This window comes from Cyprinus carpio, chromosome A5, assembly GCF_018340385.1.
Source record: "Cyprinus carpio isolate SPL01 chromosome A5, ASM1834038v1, whole genome shotgun sequence".
Taxonomy (NCBI): Eukaryota; Metazoa; Chordata; class Actinopteri; order Cypriniformes; family Cyprinidae; genus Cyprinus; species Cyprinus carpio.
Window position 1 is genome coordinate 22,039,808 of NC_056576.1, and position 25,185 is coordinate 22,064,992.

Here is a 25,185-nt window from a genome sequence, read left to right on the forward strand (position 1 = left end):
AAAATCTCTATTTATAATTTTGACCCTAACAATGAGACTGTATCAATTCCCTTAAAACCAAGAAGGCCTGGTGACTGCTTTGGCAAGCTTAAGTTGGGAAAATATGACTGTTTTAAAAGAGTGTAGTATATCTTTTCAGTAATGGCCAAGTTTAAATTGACTGTCTAAAATTAAATTGCTTCCTTGAAGGCATATTACAATGCCTGATTATAATCTTGGTGCAATAACAGAAGGATTTGATAAATTAAAATAGTATTAAGGGTTTTAAAGATGTTTATTGATATTATGCAATATAATGTAATCAGCATTTCAGATTTGGAAAAAAAAATGAATCATTTCATGCAGGCTTCATTCATTAATCAGTGAATTACTGTTACAGTACCTTTTTCTGAAAATGTACAAGAATTTACAATAACAAGCTTAACATATAAATTTATATTCCATTATAAATCACACACAGGGTTGGCCTTAGCTGGCCATATTTCATTATAATGTAGGTAGGTTTTAGTGTTCTGCCATTTATGAGTTTTTATAGTCAAATTGTTTTCATTACAGTCCTAAAACAGTGAGACTCTGTTTGTTGTCCACAATTCTGCATGGAATTATATCATTATCTTGAAATAAATACAGTCGATGGGTAAGAAACCCAAGGGTTTCAATATTCTGTATCCCGGGGCAAAACTCACGGAGGCAGCGGAAGCAGAGGTGTGTGTTACACTGAGGGCAGATGATGTTGGGACAGCCTTTTCCGTTGTGTGTAAGCAGGGTCTTGCACCCTGGACAGGCCCTGAAGTATGGACATCCTCTTGCCGAGCTGTGTGGGTCAGTGATTTTTGTGTCGCTGAGGAGGGCAGCACGGAGCGCACAGTTCGGCAGTGTGCAGGAACTGGTGATCGGAGCACTGCGTGGCCACTCTCTCTGACATGCCATGCAGAAACGAAACACAGACCTCTTCACATCAGAGCAAGATCTGCAGACTGCACACTGACCATCCAAAACTCCGACATTAGACTGATGACAACTGGGACACTGGAAAGGGGGAAAGAATTGATGAGATATGGTCACAAAATAAAATGAAAGAGGAAATCCACTTCACACATTCCTTCCACTTGCTTTTCCCGAGTAAAAATGACTGCACCTTTACATGAAATATTTATTAGTACGCTATAATAATAATAGGCCTACTAATATAAAATATATAATGTTTACAATGTTTAACAGTGAGTTATTCCTTTATAGATCACATAGGGTAGGTCATTTTTCATTAGGTACGCATTTAGCATTAAATATACACATAATGTCCAGTAAAATATGTAAATGAATGTGTAAATTACATTCTGGGAGGGAAAAAAAGTATGATGTTTTCCCAATTTAATCAGATTTAAATGAGTAAAAGTACACATTTTGTTTCAAAAGTACAGTATTGAAGTAGGCTACAGTAAGCTTCACACATTAAGGTTTACACAGTTACATAATTATTCATTCAACAACAGTGTCATAGCTTCAAATTTAATAGGGCTAATCTTATACTAGTAGCTTTATGGGTACATTTCACATCTCAAATATAGGCTAATCAAAATGATTGAGCAATAGCTCAATGATACTAAAAGTTTTAACCCAGGAAGGCTCTTCTAGACACTTATCAGTGGAAAACTGCGTCACAGTTAATCAGACACCTTGACATAGTGTGCTAAATAAAGTCTAAGAGCTTAATTCCCTCCCATAGTATTCTGGTAGAACAAGTGCCTGAAAATAGCTTGTACGAAATGTTTGACGTCATTAGGGATCACTAAGATCTACCTTTGGAACATTCATGGCTCAAATCCTCCACAGATGGACAAACCTGAGAGAGAGAGAGACGAGGGTCAGCCAATTAGTAAGGAAAAAGTAAGACAAAGAACTGTGCTGACAGGGAAACTGAGGACACTGTGTCTCACAGTTACACACTGTACCACAGAATGATCCACAGTATGACAGTTTACCAAGAACATTATCTATGTGTAAAATAACAAGCATTTTGAGAATCAATATGTCTCTGCCAACAAGAAAAGAATATTCCTTCCTACAAGTGTGAAATCAAATAGTCTTAATTCTACCTACTTATGCAGTTAAAGGGACTCTTAGCCTACTACAGAATGTGAGGAGAGTAAATAACTAGTAAAATGAATAAAATGTGAATCAGTACTTACTGGACACCAGCACACTATTCTAAGCACTTCTTTATTAGAAGAGACACAACATGTTAGTACTCATTTCCCGTGAGAACAGATCGAAGGGGAATACCAAAAGTCCTGCGTCTTTCACTTTCTGTTTATAGACAGGAAAAAAAAAAACAGAAAAAAGGATACCAAATCTACCCCTATTGGAAGTCTTCCAAAATATAAATTTTCACATGAAAAAGGTATACTGTATGTAAGGTTCTTTGGCTGTTTTTTTCCCTTGCAAAACACTATTAATTTAGCGATTAATTTAGCCAGCGATTACAAGATGATTGGTGATTTAGGTTTATATAGCGCCACCTGCTGGTCAGTGAATGAAAGTGGAAAATAAATTCTTGCTAGCTTGCAGTCCCTCTTCTCTTTATATTCTGGTTCTGATCACTTGATCACAGATCACGTTCTCTGGTACTTTTCTATTCTCGAAAAAAAAAAAACTAAATACACTGGAAATACACTGAGCTATCTTTAACAGATGTACTGAGTGTTTCTATAGTCTTCTTGCATTAGCAGCACACGTTTTTCCTGTTTAACACTAAAGCTGCTTTGACCCACTCTGTATTGAATAAAGCACTATATAAATAAAGGTGACTTGACTTTTACAAGTCTTTACAAGGAGCTTTTACAATGAGAATGAAGCATTAAAACATGTTTACAGTTTGTTAAAAATATTAATTTATCTCTGGATTAAAAAGAAAAGACAAAACAGAAAGTTTTTAAAAATATTTTTAATAGTTTATGCTCATCCACTAGAGTCCCACATGTTTAATGATCTCAGCATTATCCACTATCATACAGGGATCTGTCTCAGGATCATCATCGTCATCATACTCATCGTCGTAGCATTGTGGACGCAGGCAGCGAAAGCAGAACTCCTCCTCGCAGTGGGGACAAATAATGTTAGGGCACCCCTCACCATTGTGTGTAACTAGGGCCTGGCATCCCGGACAAGCCCTGAAGTACGGGCATCCATTCACTGAGCTTTGCGGGTCACTGATCTGTTTGACGCTGAGGAGGGCAGCACGGAGTGCACAGTTCGGCAGCATGCAGGAGTTGGTGGTCAAAGCGTTGCATGGCCACTCCCTCTGACATGCCCAGCAGAACTGAAACACGCGCCTCTTTGCTTTAGAACAAGGTCTGCAGATTGCTCGCTGTCCATCCAACTCGCTGATATCAGATTGCTGACAGCCAGGACACTGCAAGTCAGACAGACTAGTTAAATTGTGGCCAGTATGTGGCAATAAAATACTTTTGTCACTATAAGTGAGTCATTGAATCATTCACTCAGTCTATCCTTATTAATGGTGCTACTGTGTGTTGGCAGGAGATTCAGTGATTCATTTGATCAGAACTGTTTGGAACTATAAAAAAACCCCACAATATTCTGCAGTTCTTCTGTCTAAAATGCTATAATATATATGTTATTATAAATGGTATTATATAAAAGTTATTTTCTTATTGAACTGTATCAGAGCATAACTTGACTAACAACAGGTTGCAGTATATTGCGGTATCCTCTTTTGGAAAAACAGATGTTAAATAGATGCTAAATACTTCTAAATGTATAGATCTCTTTTCTTTCCAATAGTACGCTGTCATAATGTGGGTAGTTTTTACAAATTCATGAAAATAAAATGAAAATAACAGTTGTACCTTTGGACTGGTCATGTTTAAAGTCTGCTGTTCCACATCCACAGATCGACGGAAAAAACTGTGAACAATATGAGTTACTGGTCACTTAAAGTAATGTAATACTAAGCCACTGGTGAACAACATGAGCACAGTTTTCAAATCAGTCAGTAAAATGCCAATAAAATAACAATAATAATAATTAAAGCAAACAAATACCTTCTTCACTGGCAGATCATAAACACACCATACTCAACACTTGTCTGTGCAAGGAAGCTGTGTTCCTTCCTGTCTGTAAACACATCTCGAATGAGGGGGAATACCACAGTTATATGTAACTTTCACTTTGTCTTTACTCACTAATCTTAAAGGGGTCATATGATGCTGCTAAAAAGAACTGTATTTGGTGTAATTAAATGTATTTATGCGGTTTAAGGTTCAAAAAACACATTATTTTCCACATAATGTACATTATTGTTTCTTCTCTATGCCCCGCCTCCTGAAACGCATCGATTTTTACAAAAAGCATTTTTACAAAGCGTTTGAATCATCAGTGGCAAATTCTTTAAATATAAAAAAACATACTTACATTCTGTGATTTAGAACAGCAAGCATTGTAGTCTACTCTCCCGGGATCAGGAAACAGTCCTTCATAAAATGCACTGGACACATCTGAATATTTGGGTTGAACTGTTCTGGAACAGTGTTGTAAATAGAGGCCTAGAGTGAGCGGAGGTCGGCTTGAGTGAACGGCGTAGCCGGTGGATTCGACGAAGGAGCAGCTGGCCGGCTAGCAGCAACCACATGTGACGCCCCCAGGCTGGACTCCGCTTCATCCAGGGTGAAAGCTGATCCAGCGATCCACACCGCAAACTTAAGTTGATGTATTTCCTCAGCGACCAGCACGGACCAGCTCTAGACATGACGAAGCGGATATCTTCCTCTTTTGGAAGGCCAAACAAAGTTGTTTCGCTTTCACAATGAAACACAGCACCTTCACGACATGGTGGTGCAGCAACAACAATACTACAGCGAGTAACACCTTCTTTCTTTGCGTGAACATTTGGGCGGCGTTATGCAAAGCTTCCCACATAGTGATGTAGAGATGTGGGGGTGTGTTAGAATGAGCCATTTTAGGGGGGTGTGGTTGACTCTTAACTTTTATAAAGAATATCGCTTTGGATTTGAGACTTTAGTCTTTGCAACTTTACAGATCTTATTTATGTACCAAGAGCTTGTAACACTCTAAAGAGAAAGGAAAAACTGAAATCACATCATATGACCCCTTCAAGCACAACCCTATATGACTTTTCTTTCCCACTGATTATATGCAAGGTGGGATGACTTTAACTGACACCAACAGTTAGTACAATATTTATTGTCTGTTAAGCTTACAAGCTGTCATTTATAGGGCAGAATGGTATTCAGAGAACTTTTTTATGTGACATGAGCTGCATTTAAAAATTTCAGTTATAGCTTTTTACTTGATCATTGTTTTTAAATGAAAGTCAAATACTTAAATACTCCCATCTTAAAAATATTTAATATTATACATTTTAATAAGATAACAGTGATTTATTTTGCAAAACACACACACAAAAATGTATTGCATATTACATTTTATAAAACGGTTAGTTTTATTCCTCAGTTCTGATTGGTTTTATTCACAATACAGCACGCTATAACTGCTTCACTCAACGGTTCTGTGTATCACCAAAGTCTCTTTTAGTGTTGATAGTAGACGTACTATAGGAGTGGGATGACTTTCTTTTACATAAGGTAACTTTTAATTTTTACAATGTTTTTGCAATGTATTATCACAGGCTGTAATAAAAAAAACAAGTATAGTAATATATACAGTATATACATTTGGTTTGAATATGTTTTATTAGGCTATAAATATGTGACTATGTAACAGCTCCCCTTTGAAGATATGAAATGTTTTCTGAGGCAGCTTGATGATACTCAGCCACTTGTTTGTAAGGATTAAGCTGCATTCATTCATTCATTCATTTGATCGCTTGAATCGTCGTTCGGCATCTCTAATAGTTAGGAATCTTCAACTTGGTTCATTCAAGTCATGGTATTTATATATGGGGCGCCGTTTGTAAAGCGGCTCACGCTGAAAATAACAGCAACATTTTGTCACATTTAGCTTCAAACAATGTTTAAAAAACTGTTAGGAATTTTTGACAGTCACTTTTTAGCACATTTACAACAGTATTTGTCAACTTAGAGATATTTTAAATAGTTAAATCTAAATATTAAATGTTACACTTAAATGTTAAATGTTAAATCTAAATGCTAAATCTAAATCTAAATGTTAAATCTTAATGTAAAATCTAAATTTTAAATTTAAATGTTAAATCTTAATGTAAAATCTAAATGTTAAATCTAAATCTAAATGTTAAATCTAAATCTAAATCTACATGTTAAATCTGAATGTTAAATCTTAATCTAAATCTACATGTTAAATCTGAATGTTAAATCTAAATCTAACCGTTGAATCTAAACATTTAAGCTCCATTAGATTAGGCCAAAGACTTTTGAATGGGAAAAAATGCAACACTCAATATGTCCCCCCAATCGCAGGAAGCCCCGCCTTCTGAATGAAAGAGCCAATCGCTAATCAGTAAAGTCAGTGCATCACTGCAGCTACTGTTAGAAGTCCCGGTTGCTAACCGTTGTGTGGTAACCGTTTTATAAACGTAATAAGGTACTCAAGGCAGTGCTGTATTGTGAATAAATCACGGCTGAAGGGTGTTATTTATTCACAATACAGCACCGCCTCCAGTACCTTATTGCTTAAGTCAGTGGTTCCCAATCCTGGTCCTGGAGAGCCCCCAACACTGCACGTTTTTGGTGTCCCTCTTATTTGACACACACATTTGAGGTCTTGGAGTCTTCACTAATGAGCTGATGAGTTGAATCAGGTGTGTTTGAATAGGGAGACATCTCAAATGTGCAGTGGAACCACTGGCTTCATAACTTAAATGTTTAAACTTTAAAGTCTCAGAACTAACATCCACCAGGTTGAGAAGCATTTCGATATCGCCATCTTGTGTTTGTAAACGGAAACATAAACGAACGATTCGAACAAGCTGTACCGGCATGTCCTTAATATTAATCTGTCATCTACTCCTGTGCTGTACAGCTTACATAACTCTGGGCTGTTCCTGTGTACACTTGTCAATGTTTACAAATGATCAGGAAATGACAGCGTTTGTTTGTGATTTAATATCTATGAGTAAGACTACAGTCAGGGATGGCTTTTTATCTGTCCCGTACAGTAATATATTGTTCAAACAGGATGTCATTTGTAAGTGATAAACTTTGACGTGAATGGCAAGTCGGACCACATGACAGACCCAAAAAATCACACTTAGGATCCACACAATCACAGAGGTGTGGAGAGTACATACAGTTAACGACCTCTCACCTGTTAACACGAACAAAATGTTTGTTCGAAGAGGCGTTACACTTCGGCGTAGCTTATGTTCTATTCTATACTGATGACCAATGACAGACAGGCCTCGGCGATGGGAGGAGCATGCATATAATTACGCCTGTGTATGTATGTGGAGTTTTTTCCAACTCTACAGCATACCAGAAGAAGCCCAACACGTCGTTGCAAGGGAGTAAGATGGGAGACACTGCAGAGCTGAGCTGGTATTCCTTGGTGTTGTATATCATCGGTTCCATTACGGTTGTTTATTACCTGCTGAGGTGGTCATGGCAGTGCTGGCATGGATTCAAAGTGTTCGTGCTCTCTCAGATCTGGCAAACGGACCTGAGGAAATATGGCCAATGGGCTGGTAAGGTTTTCTTCAAAGATGCACAATGGGTTCCTTTTTCCGATTAGTATGTAATTATAAAAGGATCTATTGTTTAGTGTGGATGCATTAGAGGAGCAGGATTAAATCGAATACTTTAAATAATAATAGTTAATCATTTGCTTCTTCTTTCACTATTAATGGTATGGCAAGCTATTGTAGCATTTATTCCCTTTAACTAGTCATCCAAAATGTATTATTATGCTATTCATGCTTTTAATTAAATAATCTGTGATAAGAGTGACAAGTTAATACAGCAGTGCTACTGATAACAAATTAAAAAGTGAATTTTATGGGGTTATATCTACAATATGTTAACTATTCACTTCCAACTAGTGTGCATTCCAGTTGTCCCTGGTAGTCATTATAGTTCTACTAGCAACTAATCATCAGGCACTTGTACTTATTTCTCAATTTATTAGATACAAGTATCCATTTATGCAAATCTTTTCTTATTCTTACTAATAACATTTTGATGTCTTACATTTTTATGAGTAACTACTAGTGACCAGTTGAACAGATGCTAGTCACTACTGTAATAAGTATTAGTATCTAATGCATAGTTAATTATAAGATTGAAAAAGATTCTAGTTACTGTAACATTGTGTATTAGTAATTTTAAAATAATTATTAGTATCTTAAAAACAATACATATAACAAAAATGCATGTTAAAATAGCTTGCCATAAAATTCTGATCAAGAAGATTTCATAAAAAAAGTTTTTCTGAACTAAATTGTACATTTCTTTGAACATCAAAACTTCCACTTCGGTGTTCTTTGTACATTATATCATAAACAATTATAGTAAAATATTGTTTTATATGAGCTGTCTAAAATATTTATTTCTCATGCAAATGTAAAATTATCTGATGTACTGCTCTACACACAGGAAAAGCTTTCCTGGAAACATAACATGAATTTCTATTTGAATAAAAATCAATGTAGCAGGTTTTGTCACTTGTCTCTTTTATCTAGACTTAGATGATAGTGATTGATATCTTGCTGACAAAATAACTATTACCATTTGCGCCAGTTTGTACCACTCAGCACTGGTTTTCTGCTGGCCCACCTGGTGGAACATGCGTTAACAAGCAGAATCCTACTAATTAGTTGGTGGACCACAGGGAGTCCAGCAGGCCGGCAAGTGATGCAGCAGGGTCAGCAAATGTTTGTGGTTACATAGCATGGGGGTGTCACACCAACATCTAGTGTCTAAAACACAACATGTGCTTGTGACCTGCTTTGCTGTTTTTTTCTGCTGGGGTGTTCTTTTGCATTGGTTGTACAGTACTCACTCTGCCCAGGGCGTCTGCATAGCCAGAAGCTAATCATTGCTGCCTTTTTCTTGTTTACTTAAAATGTGCAGATTCCAGACATAATCAAAACTCTTAAAAATCAGACAAGAATTATAGTGGTTAATGTTGGGTGATCTAATGATAACTGACGATAGAACAAGAAGGATGAGATATTTCACTAAACTTTCCTGTCTCTCACAGTTGTAACTGGAGCAACATCAGGGATTGGTCGTGCATATGCTGAAGAGGTCAGTAAATAACTCTCTTTTCTGAAAACATTAATTATGTGGGAGTTTAAAAGCATTCATTTTGATACTAAAAAAAAATTAACTGCAGATCTTCGTCGTTTTTTTATGCACGTTGCATTCTTCCTCTAAGCTAAATGCAATATTTGACTGATTTTGGTGTCCTGTAATGGCTTTAGCCTTCAATTTAAGTAAAGTAATGTCAAGTTTGCTCTATAATTGTCATTAAAAGCAGCGTTCGATAATATAGGCAAATTGCTATAATAACCTAGTCTGGAGGATCCAGACACACTAGTAATTTACGTTTTCCAAAATCTGCATGGATGTGGTAAAATATTTTATCATATAAAAATCCGGGCCTCTCATGGCTTCCACAGTGTGTTGTTCTTGTCCTCAGTGAAGGAGTAAGTATGAAAGGATGTCCATAAAAACTATGTGTTTGCACTCCTGCATATCTAACAGAGAATAAGAGGGACTCCTGTGATCGACTTCCACAAGTTATTAACACTGTTACTGTTATTTTTGGGGTCCAAAAAAATATTGGACTCATTTTGTGACTTTCAATCCGTGGATAAAAATCTGTTGAAATGCATGGCAATAATTACTATCCTTAATATTTCCTCTATATACATACACATTAATCTTTGTGGGTGTATTTATGTCTTAGCTTGCCAAACGAGGATTAGACATTGTTCTGATCAGTCGTTCGGAGGACAAGCTTCGCAGTGTCGCCAAGGAAATAGGTGAGTTGCAAGATAAAAGTCAAGATGAAAAATGTAGCTTCTCCAAGTGATCCAAGCAGAGACAAATCCATTGTAAAAAGAGCAAAAAGAGTATAAATCTGTGTTTGTTTCAGAATCTCGGTACAAGCGGCAGACACATGTGATTCAGACAGACTTCACAGAGGGCCATTCCATCTACTCTGCTATCGCAAAACAGCTAGAGGGCCTAGAGATCGGAATTCTGGGTAAGATAAAGATCAACAATGATGTGTCAAACAGTGAAGATGGTGCAAAAGAATGAAATGAATTTTGGTAAGCCTCATAGGGGCCATAGAATAAATGCTTTTAATTTGTGGACCAAAAATCATCATAATATAGTTTTAAATGACCATTTTTTTTATCCTTTTTTATTGCTACTGTACCTGCTTCTACAGTATACAAATGACTACACTTCAATGTCAGTAATGTCACTGGACCACAAGGCACTGAGGTTTTATGAACATTAAGAATGACTGTAAAGCTGCTTTGAAGTATGTATTGTGAAAAGTGCTACACAATTGAAATTGAAAATTAAAACCGAAAATGTAAAATTAAATGCCAGCTACTCATTTTCTGTAAATCTGGTAATTCCTCCCCCTAGTATCATCATCATCATTACCTTCTGGTGATTAGGAGTAAGAGAATTTACACCCCCCCCCCCACCCCCTTCTCATTTTTTCGAGTCAAGTCACAGCTGCTGTTTTTCCTGCTTATTTTCTGCTTGTACTAGATCAGAAACTCTATGCTTTCAACAGTTAGTATAATAAAACACACTAAACACACAGTACTGGATAATTTAGTCTGCATGTATTTATATCTATTATTAATTTCTTTCTGTTTTCTCTGTAGTGAACAATGTAGGTATGAATTATATAGGCGTTCTGGCAAATTTTCTGGATGTTCCTGATCCAGACCAGGTCTGACTCAGCTTTTCTACACCACACAGCTTGACTTTCTACTCTATTGTAATCGAAATCCATTGTATGAAAGTGTCTATTACATGAAGTACTTTTTTTTTGTCTCCAGAGAATCACACAGGTGATAAACTGTAACACACTATCCGTCACTCAGGTAAGACTATCTTTATGTGAACCTGTTTATACATGGCCTGTTATACCATATATTTGTTATCTTAAATATCATCTTGACATAGCAGCATACATAGGCTCTTTTACTAAATGTGTGCAATTTTTTGTGCATATGTAAAAAAAAACATATACAGGGGATGGGAAACATAACGTGAATGCCTGGGAAATAAGCAATATTTCTTTATTAAAGTGTGTTACCACCATTTGCCTTTAACACAGCTTACTACATTCTTTGAATAAATTCATATAACTTTTGAATGGTCTCCAATTGAATGTTTCTGATCATATTGCTCGCATTTTAGCATCTGTGTTTATGATGAAAGTTTTAGCAATTACAGCTCCATGTGTGTTAGCTTTGTAAAGTTCCCTGTGGTTGGGGTTTTTTTTGTGAAAAGAGTGTACAAGGTGAAAGCTGAAGTTTGCAGTCACTTTGCAGTAGTTGTTCTGTTTTGTTTGGACACAATATTTCTTAGTACTTTGACAGTTCCTATCATTCACATTCCCTGTCATTCACTCACGCTGATGTAGTCTTGCCATGCTTTGTTGATGGCAATCATAATCATAAAGACTCCAAACAACTGGGCTATTAACAGACACTCCTGCTGAACAGGTTCCCGTGATTTGTCTTTTGTAAGTCATCGATTTGACCCATGGCTTACTAAAAACTGCTGAACACAACTTATACTATACTGATATATAACCTAGAGAGTATAGACAATAGAAAGATCAATAAAGACAACTGCAACGTTGTTTGTTTTTTACTGCAGCCTACACACACAATATTAACCCCTGTAATGTTCACATTATTTTGTCCAGCCCTTTAGATGGATATGGATATAAAAATGGTTACAGGTTCCATATTATAGATAATCCAGTAATTTATAAACTACATACATATAAAAATACATACATTCACTACCAGTCAAAATTTCAAAATACGTTTTTTTATATGTTTCTTATGCCAAGGCTGAATTTATTTGCATTTATTTTACATGATCCTTTAGATATCATTTTAATATACTGATTTGGTGCTTAATTATTAATGATAATGACATATCATTATCAATGTTTCTATAAATTTTAATACTAAATTAATTTTTGAATGGTAGTGTATCATGGTTTCCACAAACTGTTTTTAACACTGATGATAAGAAATATTTCTCAAGCAAGGAAATATAAAAACATGAAACAGTCATTTTAAATTGTAATGTTAAACAATATTACTGTGGCACATTGACCTGTGATTCTAATGCCAAAAATAAGAATTTGGTGGCGACGACAACAGTGGTGTTGATGACAATGTTGTTGTTTTGTAGATGAGCAGGCTCGTTTTGCCAGGCATGCTTGAAAGGTAAACACACAGCCGGCTCTGATCATATCGGTTTATTATGAAAACTGTGTTTATGCTTTAACTGAGGGCTTGTGTTTACCCTCAGGGAGAAAGGCCTCATTATAAACATATCATCAGAAGCTGCATCTCAGCCCCAGCCAATGCTGTCGGTGTATTCTGCCACTAAGGTACATCTTTGTTACACACATAACAAATTTCATGAAGCTTTATAGAATAACACACAAAAATAACAACTAAAGCGTGTCTTCCTCTTCTCTTACACCTAGATATTTGTAACATATTTCTCTCGCTGTCTGCATGCAGAATACAGCTCAAAAGGAATCACGGTTCAAGTAAGTCCAGCACTAGTAAATATCTCGTACATTTGTTTTTGCTGAATCTTAATGTTGTTTCTCTGCCTTTGTCCAGTGTGTGGTCCCGTTTGTAGTCTCCACTAATATGACTCATAACGTGCCTGTCAATCCAATGGTGAAAAGTGCTGCTTCATTTGCTAGAGAAGCTCTGAACACTGTGGGTTACACATCATACACAAGCGGATGTTTAACTCATGCACTGCAGGTAAACACCACTCACAATCAGTTTGTATAATGTGGGATATCAGATTTATAACAATTATACCCTCTTCTCAATATACTGTATATCTCAACAGTTTGTACTAAATAAACATGCAGGGTAATGTCCTATACATTTGATTTTATTTCAGTAATTTAGAAGTATGAATATGTTTATGGATCGATAACTTACCATCCTTTGTGGTTTCAGCACTTTGCTCTGTCCATATTTTTCCCGGGTTGGCTGCGTCTCTCATCCTTTTGTGTGCAACGCATGGCAACATTTGCTCAGAGCATTGAACCCCACTTAAAGGAGAGGATGGCAGAGACAAAAAACAAACAGGACTGACACAAATCCAGTGGATGTATAACACAAAAACAGTTTTTACTGCAGTGATTACAATAGGGACATACACACATTTACATTTTTTATGGTAAGTTGGCAGATCTATGGTCTACATAAAATTAACATTTTGATTTGCATTAGAATCAGGAGTCCGAACCTATGGACCCTTTTCACGGTTCAGTTCAATGACATTTACATTTGCATTTACAGCAGGGTGAACTGAGAAAGGGTACATCTAACTTTTCCTCCTTTAAATGCATATTATGTTCAAATGTTTAATAATTAATGATTAAAGCTAACATTTAATTTTTAAAAGACAGTAAGATCTTGAAAGGAGTGCAAATTCCTTTTATGATCGATATCTGTTTCGTTACAAGGGTTGTAACTGTTTAGTTACCCTTGTTTTATGTGTTGAATGAATCAGCATTTTTTTTTAGAAATGCAATATGCCAGTTGTGATGCTTCAAGGTCTAGTTGTGATGGCAATAATTAACCGCATCATATGAATGATTGAATGATTAGATACTATACTTTTTAACTATATGGGCCTTTCATGCAGTTTCAAATACGGAATGACAGTAGATTTTACCTCCCTACACTCTAAGTGTGAAAATGTGAAAAATATCCATAGGATAGTACTGAAGAACATTAACTTCTTTACAATCACTAGTTTATACTATTGGCTATGACCTTTACATACATCATGTATTTATTGCTTTTCAATAATGTGACATGAAAACTCAGTCTAGACTGGAAGGAACAGCATTATAACTTGAGCATACAGAAAGAAAGAAGACTGAATTATTTGTTTGATGACATAGTCTTCTGTTTACAGACTCTATATTGTATATAGTGCTGGGGAACTTCCTGTTGAGTTAAATTGCTAATAATGCACCTCAATGATTTCTGATCTCAGATTTCTGAATACTTAAGATTGTATGGAAGCTGGATTGTGTAAAGTGATTTTTGCATACTGAAAGCAGTTTAAATTTTTTATATATATATATATATAATAAATGTACAGAATGGAATTACTTTTTAGTATATATTTTGTATAAGACTCTTATTACAGGTTTGATAAAGGCCTGATGTTCTTGGACTGTGGCAATGTGTTTTTGTTAATGCTTAACACACGCAAACGTGAAAAATATTCAAGTATTATTTTTACCAGTGTCCCTTTTCAATTGACAAAGACTGAAGCACAGTCTCAACACAAACATCATCTTTAGCCCTGACCAGTCAGACGCTGTTCATGAGCTCCCTGCTCCGCTTCAACCCAGTCAGCATTATCATAAACACAAAGAGCCTTTGAACTGTAAAGACTGCAAGAAACACACAAAATTAACAGGATGTAAAAAGGTAAAGTAAATAGTCAGGGGAAATTCTTGAAGCTCACAACAGGAAATCCAGAATTAGCAATGAAAACAGGTGCACAAGAAGACTTACTTTCTTATACACACACACACACACACACACACACACACACACACACACACACACACACACACACACACACACACACACACACGTGTAATAATAAATTACATGTCTATATAATTGCCCAAATGACAGTAAATAAACTATGAATGCACAAATTCAGTTCAAGTTCTGCCATGACACCAACAATGACCCAAACCCACAAGGGCTCACAAGCTGTAACTGGGTCACAAGGGGTTCAAAGGGTCTGTTTTATACCAAGAAAAGCAAAAATGATTAACAAAATCCTCCAACAGTGCATTACAATAACAAAAAGTGAACAAACAGATTAACTTTTCCCTATTACAGTGCAACTGTAACCACATCTCATTTAAGACAAACTCTTTCCATCCTAATTAGTCAAACATTTTTTTTCCATATTGCATCTTGCACAAACACATAAACATGGATAACAGAATATGCAAGCACTCACTTTCCAAGAACTCTAAACTTACTGTTAATGAGAACAGATGGAGGCGCATGGAGAACACAAAAATAACTGCGCACAACATCATGATTCGCCAGTATATACCCATGAACACAAAATAGCTGTTTTCACCAATGACACAAACTCCATCCATCTGTTTTTAAATAACATTTTAACCCAGAGGAAATAATTCAGCAGTTTATGAGATATGGTCCTCAAAATCATCCACCATTTGAGAATATTAGGAATCAAATACACTTGTATTCCACTCACTCAACATTTCAGATGTTCCTCTCGATCACACAAACATGTTTTGGTTATTGTTTCTCAGAGTTCAGTACATGTGACCGGTGTGACTCCGTGAATCAAGAGAGTTGGGCCCAGGTCTCGCGTCAGCATATCCAGCTGCGTCAGGTACTGCTGTGAAAGCTCAGAATTGGAGGGAGGGTGGGGCAAATACAAGAAGCGGACTGCTGCCGTAGAGCTGTGTTCCCTCAGCAAGGCGTTCATGGCACACAAGAAATCCTCTGACACTTTTTGACCCTCTGAATTTGGCCCTCTAAACATGCATGCCACGTTATCCCACGCCACAATCTTAATAGTGGCACGAATCCTCAGCATTCCCAGCAACTCTCTAAACTGCTCCTCATTGGTGAGCCAGCCCTGGTCTCCCGATTCTGTTGCCACACAGACAAATATGCGTAACCTGGCACGGCGCCACCTATTGGCCATGTTTAACACACACGCCATCTGAAGCAGGAAAAGACTGCACACGTCTGCGTAACTGGCACTGCCTGGAGACAGTAGGTTTGTTGGCCACACGTCAATGGTGTCCACATTGTCATTTCCCTTTATGTATGTTACGCCTTTGCTCTCAGGTGGCAACTGGAAAAAGTAGCGGCCTAAACAAACGTTCTTGCCCATTTTTATGGCATCATAGATGATGCTCACATACTCCTCGGGCTGCAGACCGCGAGGGCTCTCGGCGTGGCGCACGGGTGGAAAGTGAGCCTGTAAGGATGGAAGGTCCACCCCGAAATTATCCCCCTCACCCCTATCACCCTCACAAAAGACAGGGTCCTGCAGGAAGTAGTCCTCTGGATAGCAGTTGTCATAGAAGCCCAAGACCAGGGTATTAGGCTTCATGCCTCCTGGAAAAGAAGATAAAAATTATGGTCTGACTACATAATACATACTACATACATACGCTGTATGTTTTTGAATCATGAAAATGAACCAGCTCATAGGAGTCACTTGTTTACGAATCAGGCTACAGTAGTTTTAGATGTTTTTGATTCATTATAAGGAACTAGCTCATTAGAGTCATTTGTTTGTGAAATGGGCTACATTATTTGTGCTTCACGTTTCTGAATCATTAAAAACAATCATCTCATAAGAGTCACTTATTTATCTATTAGTCTACAGCTGATTTGCATGTTTTTGATCGTCTAAAAAGAACCAGCTCATAAGAGTCATTTGTTTGTGAATCTGGCTGTACCTATCTCGCCATGTTTGTTTTTGCATTCAACTTGAAGGAAAAAAAAGTCAATAGAAAGTTGTTTCTTGCCCTTTTTTGCCATACACTTGGCCTTTTTAGTGCATCTCACTGAGTCTGTACTCAGACTGCAACAAAAAAATATTTAAAAGAAGAATGCGATTTATCAGAAAATCTGCAGTATGTGATTACTTGTGTGATAGTAGTGTTTACAAGTTTATCTGCATACAAGTATTCAAAAAAAATTTATCTGAATAACTTTGTTATCTTACAAACTGATCTAAAGGAAACATGCTGTATTCTCCGAATACTTTTTGTGATGTTTTTATGCTATGTTTTTTTTTTTTTATGTGAAACTATTTGCGCTGCCGTCTTGACTAGGACTCTCTGGAAGAAGAGATCTTGTATCTCAATGGAAATTTCCTGGTTAAATAAAGGATAAATTAAAAAATAAATAGAAATGATTAAGGATATACACTACGCTTTTTGTGGAGCAGATGCCATCTCTGAACTAGATGAGCTCTAGATGAACACTACAATAATGTATTTTACTGTATTATTTCACTAGATATGTACTTGTACTTTGTACAATAACAATAAAGATGTAGTCTAAATTATGCTTCCTGGCTCTGTGCCATAAAGATGACACGATAAGAAAATGTCTCACCTAGTCCAGTGATGCGGAGCAGATGTTGAGTGCCCTGCCTGACAGACGGAGAGAGAGTCAGATCCACAAAGGCCTTCACACCCAACTTATCCACTAGACTCAACCAGAAATTATACTGCGGCTGCACTGGGTCTGCTGGAAACACATCTGAGAGAGAGAGTGAGAGAGAGATTACATTTGTTTGTGTGGCCCTTTCTATTCTGACAATCAGTGTGCAACAACATGAAAGTAAAATGGATTCACAGCAGAAGGGCTTTTTAGTAATCTTAAAGGTAGTTTTCACTCAAAAATGGCAATTCTGTCATCATATAGGTATTTGTCATGAAAAAGATATGAGTAATGTCTTTTTGTCCATACAATGAAAGCCCTGGACACTTTTTTATGATGGATGGATGCGCTTTATTGGACTTCTTTTGGACTATTTAAAAATAACACCTATTCACTGCCATTATAAAGCCCGGAAGAACCAGGACATTTTTTAATATAATTCTGATTGGATTCGTCTGAAAGAAGAAACACATAGAATGCATTGTTGGTAAGTAAATCTTATGGTAATTTTCATTTTTGGGTGAAATATCCCTTTAACAGTCTTTCAAATCATCTTCTTTTATTCTTCATGTTCCGCAGAAGAAAATGTCAGATTTGAAATGACATGAGGACAAGTAAATATTTTTTGGTAAACAATGCCTTTTAGATCATAAACTCTACAAAAAAAAATAAAAAAAAACCAAGGAAGCAAGTCATCTTATGGAGGTGGGTGAGCCTGAGTTATCATTGATTAAAATGACCAGATTACAATGGAATGAGAAGAAACAAACACAATAGCTGCAAACAGAAATCATCAATATGCCTTATGGTGGATTTGCTCAAATAAGAAAATAATAAAATGTCTCCCATCTTAAATTAGATTTCTATAGACAACTATTCATTGTCAATGAAGGCTTGTTGTCCTTGCAAAGTGTAAAAACGCTGTGACTGTGATATTATCAAAACACTGCTTTCTTTAAGCGTCCTGACCAGCCCCACATAGCACCAATGACCCTGCTTACATGCACTTAGGAAATGGTTTTAGTCCAGAGATCTTGCAGAAAGCAGCATTCTGGAACATCATGTAAACACAAACACAGCCTTTCTGTACATTTCAAGAGATTAAGAAGCAAGAGAACACACTTTATGTGGTCAGAAAATGCATATGTGGTAACTGACAATCTTTGCTCTAGTCTATATGCCTTGCGAAACTTGGGTTCTATCATTAAATTGCTCCCTAATCCCAATACCCCTGTTGTCCTACCCAGATCTCCAATCTGCACATGCCCAAGAACAAACAGCCCTCCTTTCTTTAGCTGGTTGACAAAGCAGATGAGCTGACAGGAGGAGCGTGGGTTCGCCACCATCAGCAAGACCTGAGGCCGCCAGAACTTTACATGATCCTTACGGGAGTCTAACATCAGAAGGTACTTCCTCACCTGAAAGAAGCACAGAAAGACCAACCATGGATTTAAAGTTCAGTGCATTCATGTGTGTTTTGTGTGCGTGTGAAGGTACCTGATGGAAGATAAGCGCTTGGCTGATGTAACCCCAGCTGCTGGTGGGAGAGCGGTAGTGTAGGAACAGTAGGAGGAGCAGCAGCAGCGCAATACTGGCTGAGGAATACACTGGGTTTATCACGAACATCATTACCACACAGCTTATAATACCCAACAGACATGTGTGCCAAGAGAAAAACTGAAATGTTGGCCTGGAAAGAGAGAAGGAAAAAGAAAAATGTTCAAAAGTTTAGAGTCAGTCAAGACATTTTTTTCAAGAAATTAATACTTTTACTCAGCAAGGATGCATTAAATTGAGCAAAAATCTAAATGACCTTATAAAATGCACACACACTTTGACCAGTACCTGAAATTTGGAGCAGAGGCCCATTCCAGAGCCAGACAAGCCAAATCAACCGCCGCATACGCTAACAGGTAAAACACTGTCACAATACCAGCAATCACATTCAGTTGTCCTGCAAACAGTGTACACTACAACACACACACACACACACAATCTTAACAGACTTAAACTTTATATCAAGTGTCACAGAAATAACATCCAAAGACGCACACAGCTCCCTATACCTGCACCAGACCCCAGGTGTAGAGCACAGACACCCACGGGTTCCCAGAGCTGGAGGTTACAGCAGCCGGAGCCAGAGGCAGACCTGAAACCAGATCACAGCACAGATCAACAAAACACTGACACACTCTAACAGAGAAGAACAGTACCAACATGTCACTCCAGGATAATATTACACCATCATATCATAACAATCATGTCATGTCAAAACCAACAATGTAACCTAGTTACTGGGTCATCAGGAGGTTGACATAATATTCTTTATTATATCCAGGGTGCCATACATCTTTCACCATTTACCTGTTTATATTGATAATCAAATTTCTACTAAGAATTGATGTAAACATTTAAATCATAAAAGTGGTGTTTTTCCTCTTCTGATCAGAGTAAAACCAAGAAAATAAATCCTACACACAGTGGTAAGCTGTGGTTGAAATGCTACATGGTGTGAAACTAAATTGCTTGTATAGCTCTTGTTTGTAAGTCATGGTGTGACCAGCCAAATACATGAATATGTTTTTAGTGAACCTTTGTTCAACCAGACAGAACAGATCAAATCTCTGCTGGGCTAATGTCTTTTTACTCTTCCCTTTTTAAATGCGGTGGTGCAACACCATTCAGCAACTATGCAAAAACTTTGCCACAGGTACATTATAAGCATTGTAGCCAAACCTGCCATGTGGTAGGATTTTAATCAGGCCACTGACCCAGCACTACAATAAACGGTGTGACATTAAACCTTATAATTAATTTAAATGTTTAATAAGCCACAATAAATAAACCACATGATAACAAATAGATTCCTATTGTTTTCTTCTATATGCAAACAACCTGAAAATAGTGAACCGTTTTTTTTTTTTTTTTTTTTGTGCATTGCAATGAACAGGCTTATTCTTGAATTCTACATGCCTTATGTTTTATTCCTGGATTTTTAAAAAGTTGTTCCATGTAACATTTCCTAAATAAATTGTGTATTCTTTCATCAATCATTTTCTGTGATTCCTGTGACTGATTTGTTTATATGATTTAAGAGGAAAATTTTAAATTTTCAATAAATTCAATAAAATCAATAAAATCAAAATTTTTAAAAGAATAGCTTGTTTAGTTTTGATTATGCCTGGTGAGTTAACTGATTTGAGTAGAAAATGTTTAGAGGAAATATTTGTTATGATTTTATTTTTATTATTTTTTTTTAGATAAAATTTACCTTTTCACACAGAATATATGAGCTCTCGCACCATATAACAGCCTATAAAATGTGACAAAAAAAAGTTACACTGAAAAATTTTCACTAAGCATATTTTCCTTAGAAACCATGAATACTGCTTTCCAAGTACTGCTTACTAATGTTTTCCCATAACACTTCTTGTGGAGATGTCAACCGCCCCAACACATAAACATCTCAGTATCAGTTTCCAGCATGAAATATGTCCTTTAAACAGACCAAACCCACAAATGCACACTAACCAAAAAGCTGGTCCAGAGCAAGTGCATGGAGGATTCGAGAAGCTCCTATCATGGAGCACATAGCAGCTGAGAGAGACGCGCAGTACACCCCAATCGTCACAAATGGAGGCCACACATTCACCCGCTGAAACACTGCGTAATCATTGATTAACAACAACCTGAGAGAGAGACCAGGAAATGACAGAAAGAATAAGGCAGAGATGAATAAGAGGGAGAACAAAGCATTGTGTAAATTGTCATGTTTTTCCATGTGGCTTGAGTGTTGTAAGCGGCACCTGTCACAGGTAGAGCTCAGCAGCAGGAAGAGAAGCAGATAAACAGTGAAGGTGTATGACACCGCTATGATGGTCCCTTTAGGTATTGACTCACTGGGGTTCTTCAGCTCACCTGAGAAAGTGAGACAAATCAAATGACAGTTTATGACACTCATCCATTATACAAGTGTTATCAATTTTGCAAAAGTCAACACATTTACATTGACAACCAGAAAGTAAAGGAAGTGTGCAAATAAAAGCAGCGTGTGAATGGTGTCAGTGGTTGTCTGGTTTTGTACCCGACATGTTGGCTCCTGCCATGATGCCTGTGCAGCTGGTGAACATCACAGCAAATACAGTGGCGAAAGACATCATTGTGTTGGTACTGTAGTCCAGAGAGTACTGAGCTACAGAAGGAGACATTTGGACAATATTCATGCCAGTGCAGTAATTATATAAATTAACGGTTTTATGCCCCTGATGAATGACTGCAGTACAGAAGCTGTTATATTTGACTGCATCCATAATCTTTAAGTACAAACTATGGTGTGGTTATGATTAAAACAGTACTATCCGTGCCATCCCAAACACTCTTACATATAATCCATTTATACAGCACTATATGACCGACATTGCAAGGCTACAGAACATCAGAATCATAGTATAATTGAAATATTATTTTCTAAATGTCAACACAATCACAGATAGAACATTTAAATATATCTGCATTAGGTTCTACCTGTTATGAATACTTTTAGTGGAAAAACTTTTAGTGGAAATTTTCTCCATATGCACCACACCACAATAATATCGCCACCATGAAAATTAATGGTAAAGCTGCTGCAAAACATTTTTTGAAATATAATAGCTAAATAGCCTCAATGACCATCATCACATCATGTCAATATTATTATTTATTGATTTTATTATTATCTTACTAGGTTGTTTTTTTTTTTTTTTAACGTTGAATCCTGTGTAGCTGGGGTTGACAGTGACCGTGTGGTTATTGCCGTATGTGTGTGTGATGTTAAAGCGCTGTGGACTGAGTATCAGGGGGCTGATGACGATAGAGATCAGTGACATCGTCACCACAAGCAGAATGATAAAAGAGGCTTTGGCGTAGATATGAGCACCAACCAGACACACCACCAGACACAGCAACAGCACTAGAGAGGAGTACAACACGGTGTACCAGTAGCCCTGTGGCAACACATGCAGCCCTTGTGACACAGCAGAGCCTAGAGAAGAAAAGAGAGGCTTCAATGTAAAAACACAAGCTATACATTTAATTGCTTCAAAGACTGTTTAGTACAGTGTGATTCAATGCACCGCTCACCTGGATCCTTCCCAAAGACGTCCAGTATGGCCTCCACCAGACCGAGTACATAAACGCCACATGCACATACCTTCGCCAAGTAAAACATCAGGCCGATACTGCCTCCAAACTCTGGTCCCAGAGAACGACTGATCATGACTAAGATTAAAGAGTTGAAGGTCAACAACAATACGCAAACACTCATGAGCAACAGATTCATATATGAGTGAGTCTGCAATTCTAGCACTCTCTATGCCACAGAGATTGGTTAAGGATACAGTAGGCCCCGCCCCCTTCCACTGCTCCATTAGTTGAAATAGCACATATAGACAGGATTGTCAAGGAGATGATGAAGTAGGCCACAAACAGCATGAGGAGACCATGGAGAAGACCGGCATGACCCACTACAAAACCTGCAAAATCGACATATATTGTATCAGAATCATTTATGCACAAAAACACACCTAGGGTCACACACTTGGCCATAGTGAAAGTGTTTTATTAAGTCTCTGGTCATCAGCTTCTGTCTTTTCCCATCTCTTACGCACCTGTGCGAAGAAAGAGCACAATACTGAACATGGAGAGGATGGTGGGCACCATGACGCCAAAGAAGGTGTTGAGTTTGCGGGGGTTTGATTCGGGGGATCCCTCTCCAGTCTCTGCTGAGCCACCCCTGGAAACTTCAGCATCACCCATCATGCTGTACACCCCGTGAACAAGAAGAGGTGAGTGCTCGTTTGCCATGGTCTGAAAAAGAGGAACCTGCGATAAGAAACATTTTGAGTGTTTCCTGGTTAGTACCGTGACAGTAAAACCATTTACACTGTTACAAAATATTTCTATTTAAAATAAATGTTGTTTTTTAACATTACATCCATCAAAGAATCCTGAGAGAACATGTTACAAAACAACTGTTAATTATGTTTATGTTAATTATGAAAAATGTTTATTGTGCAGCAAATCAGCATATTAGAATGATTTCTGAAGGATCACGTGACACTGAAGACTGGAGTAATGATGCTGAAAATTTCAGCTTTGCCATCACAGGAATAAATCACATTTTAAAATAGAAAACAGTTATTTTAAATTGTAATAATATTTCACAATATTCATGTTTGTACTGTATGTTTGGACAAATAAATGCAGCATTGGTAAGCAAAAGAAACATATAAAAACTGACATTTGTGTTGTTGTAATAAAGTAATTATTTTCAAAAGAAAAAAAAAAGAAAAAAAAAAAGCATAATTAATATGATCCAAAAAAGCAGTCAATCTTGATGATAATTGGATTATTTATTTATACAAGTTTTTTTCTTTCAAAAACATCTGGCCGATGTATTTAGAGCTATCTAGTCACCATAAATGTCAATGCCTTAGTATTTTGTTAATTTCCATACTTTTTGATGCCTGTAAATCACATTTTTCCATTTAATCGAAATTTCCATGAGCATGGAAACCTTGAGGCTGCAAGACATTGAATGCGTTTTTAAAACAAATGTTGCATCTTTCAAGTAGCGGAAGTAACGTACTGACCATGTAAACAATCCGACGTACGCGGTTGAAAAACAATTGTATTACGGTCTTATGTAAGTAAGGAATAATAATGTAAAACTACCCCGCTGCTAAAACAACATTCGATTAGTTGTCTGAATAAACTAGCAGACTTCCAGCCCAGAAAAGGCAGCCAGTCCGCCACCTCCTCAAGCAGCGGTCACGGATGCTTGGGCGTGAAAGGTTTTAAAGAAACAAATAACGGTGAAGTACAGTAAGGAGCTGGAGAAGCAAACGTGACCTACCTGTCCCGATGAACAACTGCAGCAACGTCAGTCTAAAAGCGGTATAACTTCCGCTTTTAGGAAGAAACTACACAAACCACAAGGAAACCAAACTACTCGTTTTGGCGATGTGGATGCAGGATGTCCTGAAACCGATATGTTTCATCAAAGCATCTTGTCGAGTTGTTTTCGTTTCTTTAAAGAATCGCAGGTAACGTTAGAAAGTTTTCGGTGCAGCCTCAGATCTCGTGATCAAACCCCCGGGACATGACGGATGGGAAAGAGCGCGCTGTGAACAACAGACAGCAAGACCTTATGAAAACATAAAACTATTATATAACGATCCACCGAGAGATTATGATCGCGTACTCTCATACTGCAGCACGGCTGGGACTGTACCGCCCGCCTCTCAACCACAGACTCAGACTGTACGGTTTAAACAAAAGTCACGGGACAGAGGAAGCGCCCATGTGACTTCACAGAGAGGACGGGTGAAATATCACAAGTGAGAGACAATTTTGAGTTGAACATGAGAGAACCGCGATGTTTACTCTTGGATTCGTTAAACACCTAGATATTTGACCAGTCAGACATTGTATCTGATATCAAACCAAGTACACACATACCCATTTCTTAATTTTAGGTTGCAGTAAGAACACTATGTACTTCAACTACAAAAAAAGGAGCACTTTTGTACTACTAAACTATGGTGACAATTCCCCCAGTAGTACCATACTAGCAAAAAAAATGTATACATTAAAAATAAATACATATCTTAACATGGGTGTGTTACTTTCTGCCTTTATTTGTCAGGACATAATTTTGAAAATCTCTTAAGTGCTGCATTTATACTAAGTATAAACATAATTCCTTTCAGTTCTGA

General features: G+C 37.2%; 3 protein-coding genes across 3 annotated transcripts; 1 reads left to right on the plus strand and 2 right to left on the minus strand.

Annotated features, from left to right (window-relative positions):
- Positions 1-255: 255 nt before the first annotated feature.
- LOC109104833 (E3 ubiquitin-protein ligase lubel-like) lies at positions 256-2,629 on the minus strand. Its single transcript, XM_042756496.1, has 3 exons — positions 2,190-2,629; positions 1,801-1,843; positions 256-1,029 (listed from the first exon to the last, which is right to left on the minus strand). Exons 2-3 carry the CDS (start codon positions 1,813-1,815, stop codon positions 550-552), a joined length of 495 nt encoding a protein of 164 aa, XP_042612430.1. The 5' UTR covers positions 1,816-1,843; positions 2,190-2,629; the 3' UTR covers positions 256-549.
- A 4,765-nt stretch (positions 2,630-7,394) lies between these two features.
- LOC109083401 (very-long-chain 3-oxoacyl-CoA reductase-like) lies at positions 7,395-14,414 on the plus strand. The gene is made up of 11 exons (XM_042756504.1): positions 7,395-7,660; positions 9,175-9,221; positions 9,886-9,961; positions 10,075-10,185; positions 10,829-10,896; positions 11,006-11,050; positions 12,384-12,418; positions 12,504-12,585; positions 12,685-12,750; positions 12,827-12,976; positions 13,181-14,414. The coding sequence occupies exons 1-11, from the start codon at positions 7,396-7,398 to the stop codon at positions 13,316-13,318; spliced, it is 1,083 nt and encodes a 360-aa protein (XP_042612438.1). The 5' UTR covers position 7,395; the 3' UTR covers positions 13,319-14,414.
- Positions 14,415-14,846: 432 nt separating this feature from the next.
- LOC109079634 (solute carrier family 12 member 9-like) lies at positions 14,847-25,052 on the minus strand. Its single transcript, XM_042756507.1, has 14 exons — positions 24,324-25,052; positions 23,077-23,290; positions 22,807-22,941; positions 22,550-22,687; positions 22,177-22,451; positions 21,513-21,690; positions 21,235-21,346; positions 20,960-21,117; positions 19,495-19,577; positions 19,274-19,398; positions 18,926-19,118; positions 18,672-18,846; positions 17,381-17,527; positions 14,847-16,369 (listed from the first exon to the last, which is right to left on the minus strand). The coding sequence occupies exons 2-14, from the start codon at positions 23,270-23,272 to the stop codon at positions 15,546-15,548; spliced, it is 2,739 nt and encodes a 912-aa protein (XP_042612441.1). The 5' UTR covers positions 23,273-23,290; positions 24,324-25,052; the 3' UTR covers positions 14,847-15,545.
- Positions 25,053-25,185: the final 133 nt, after the last annotated feature.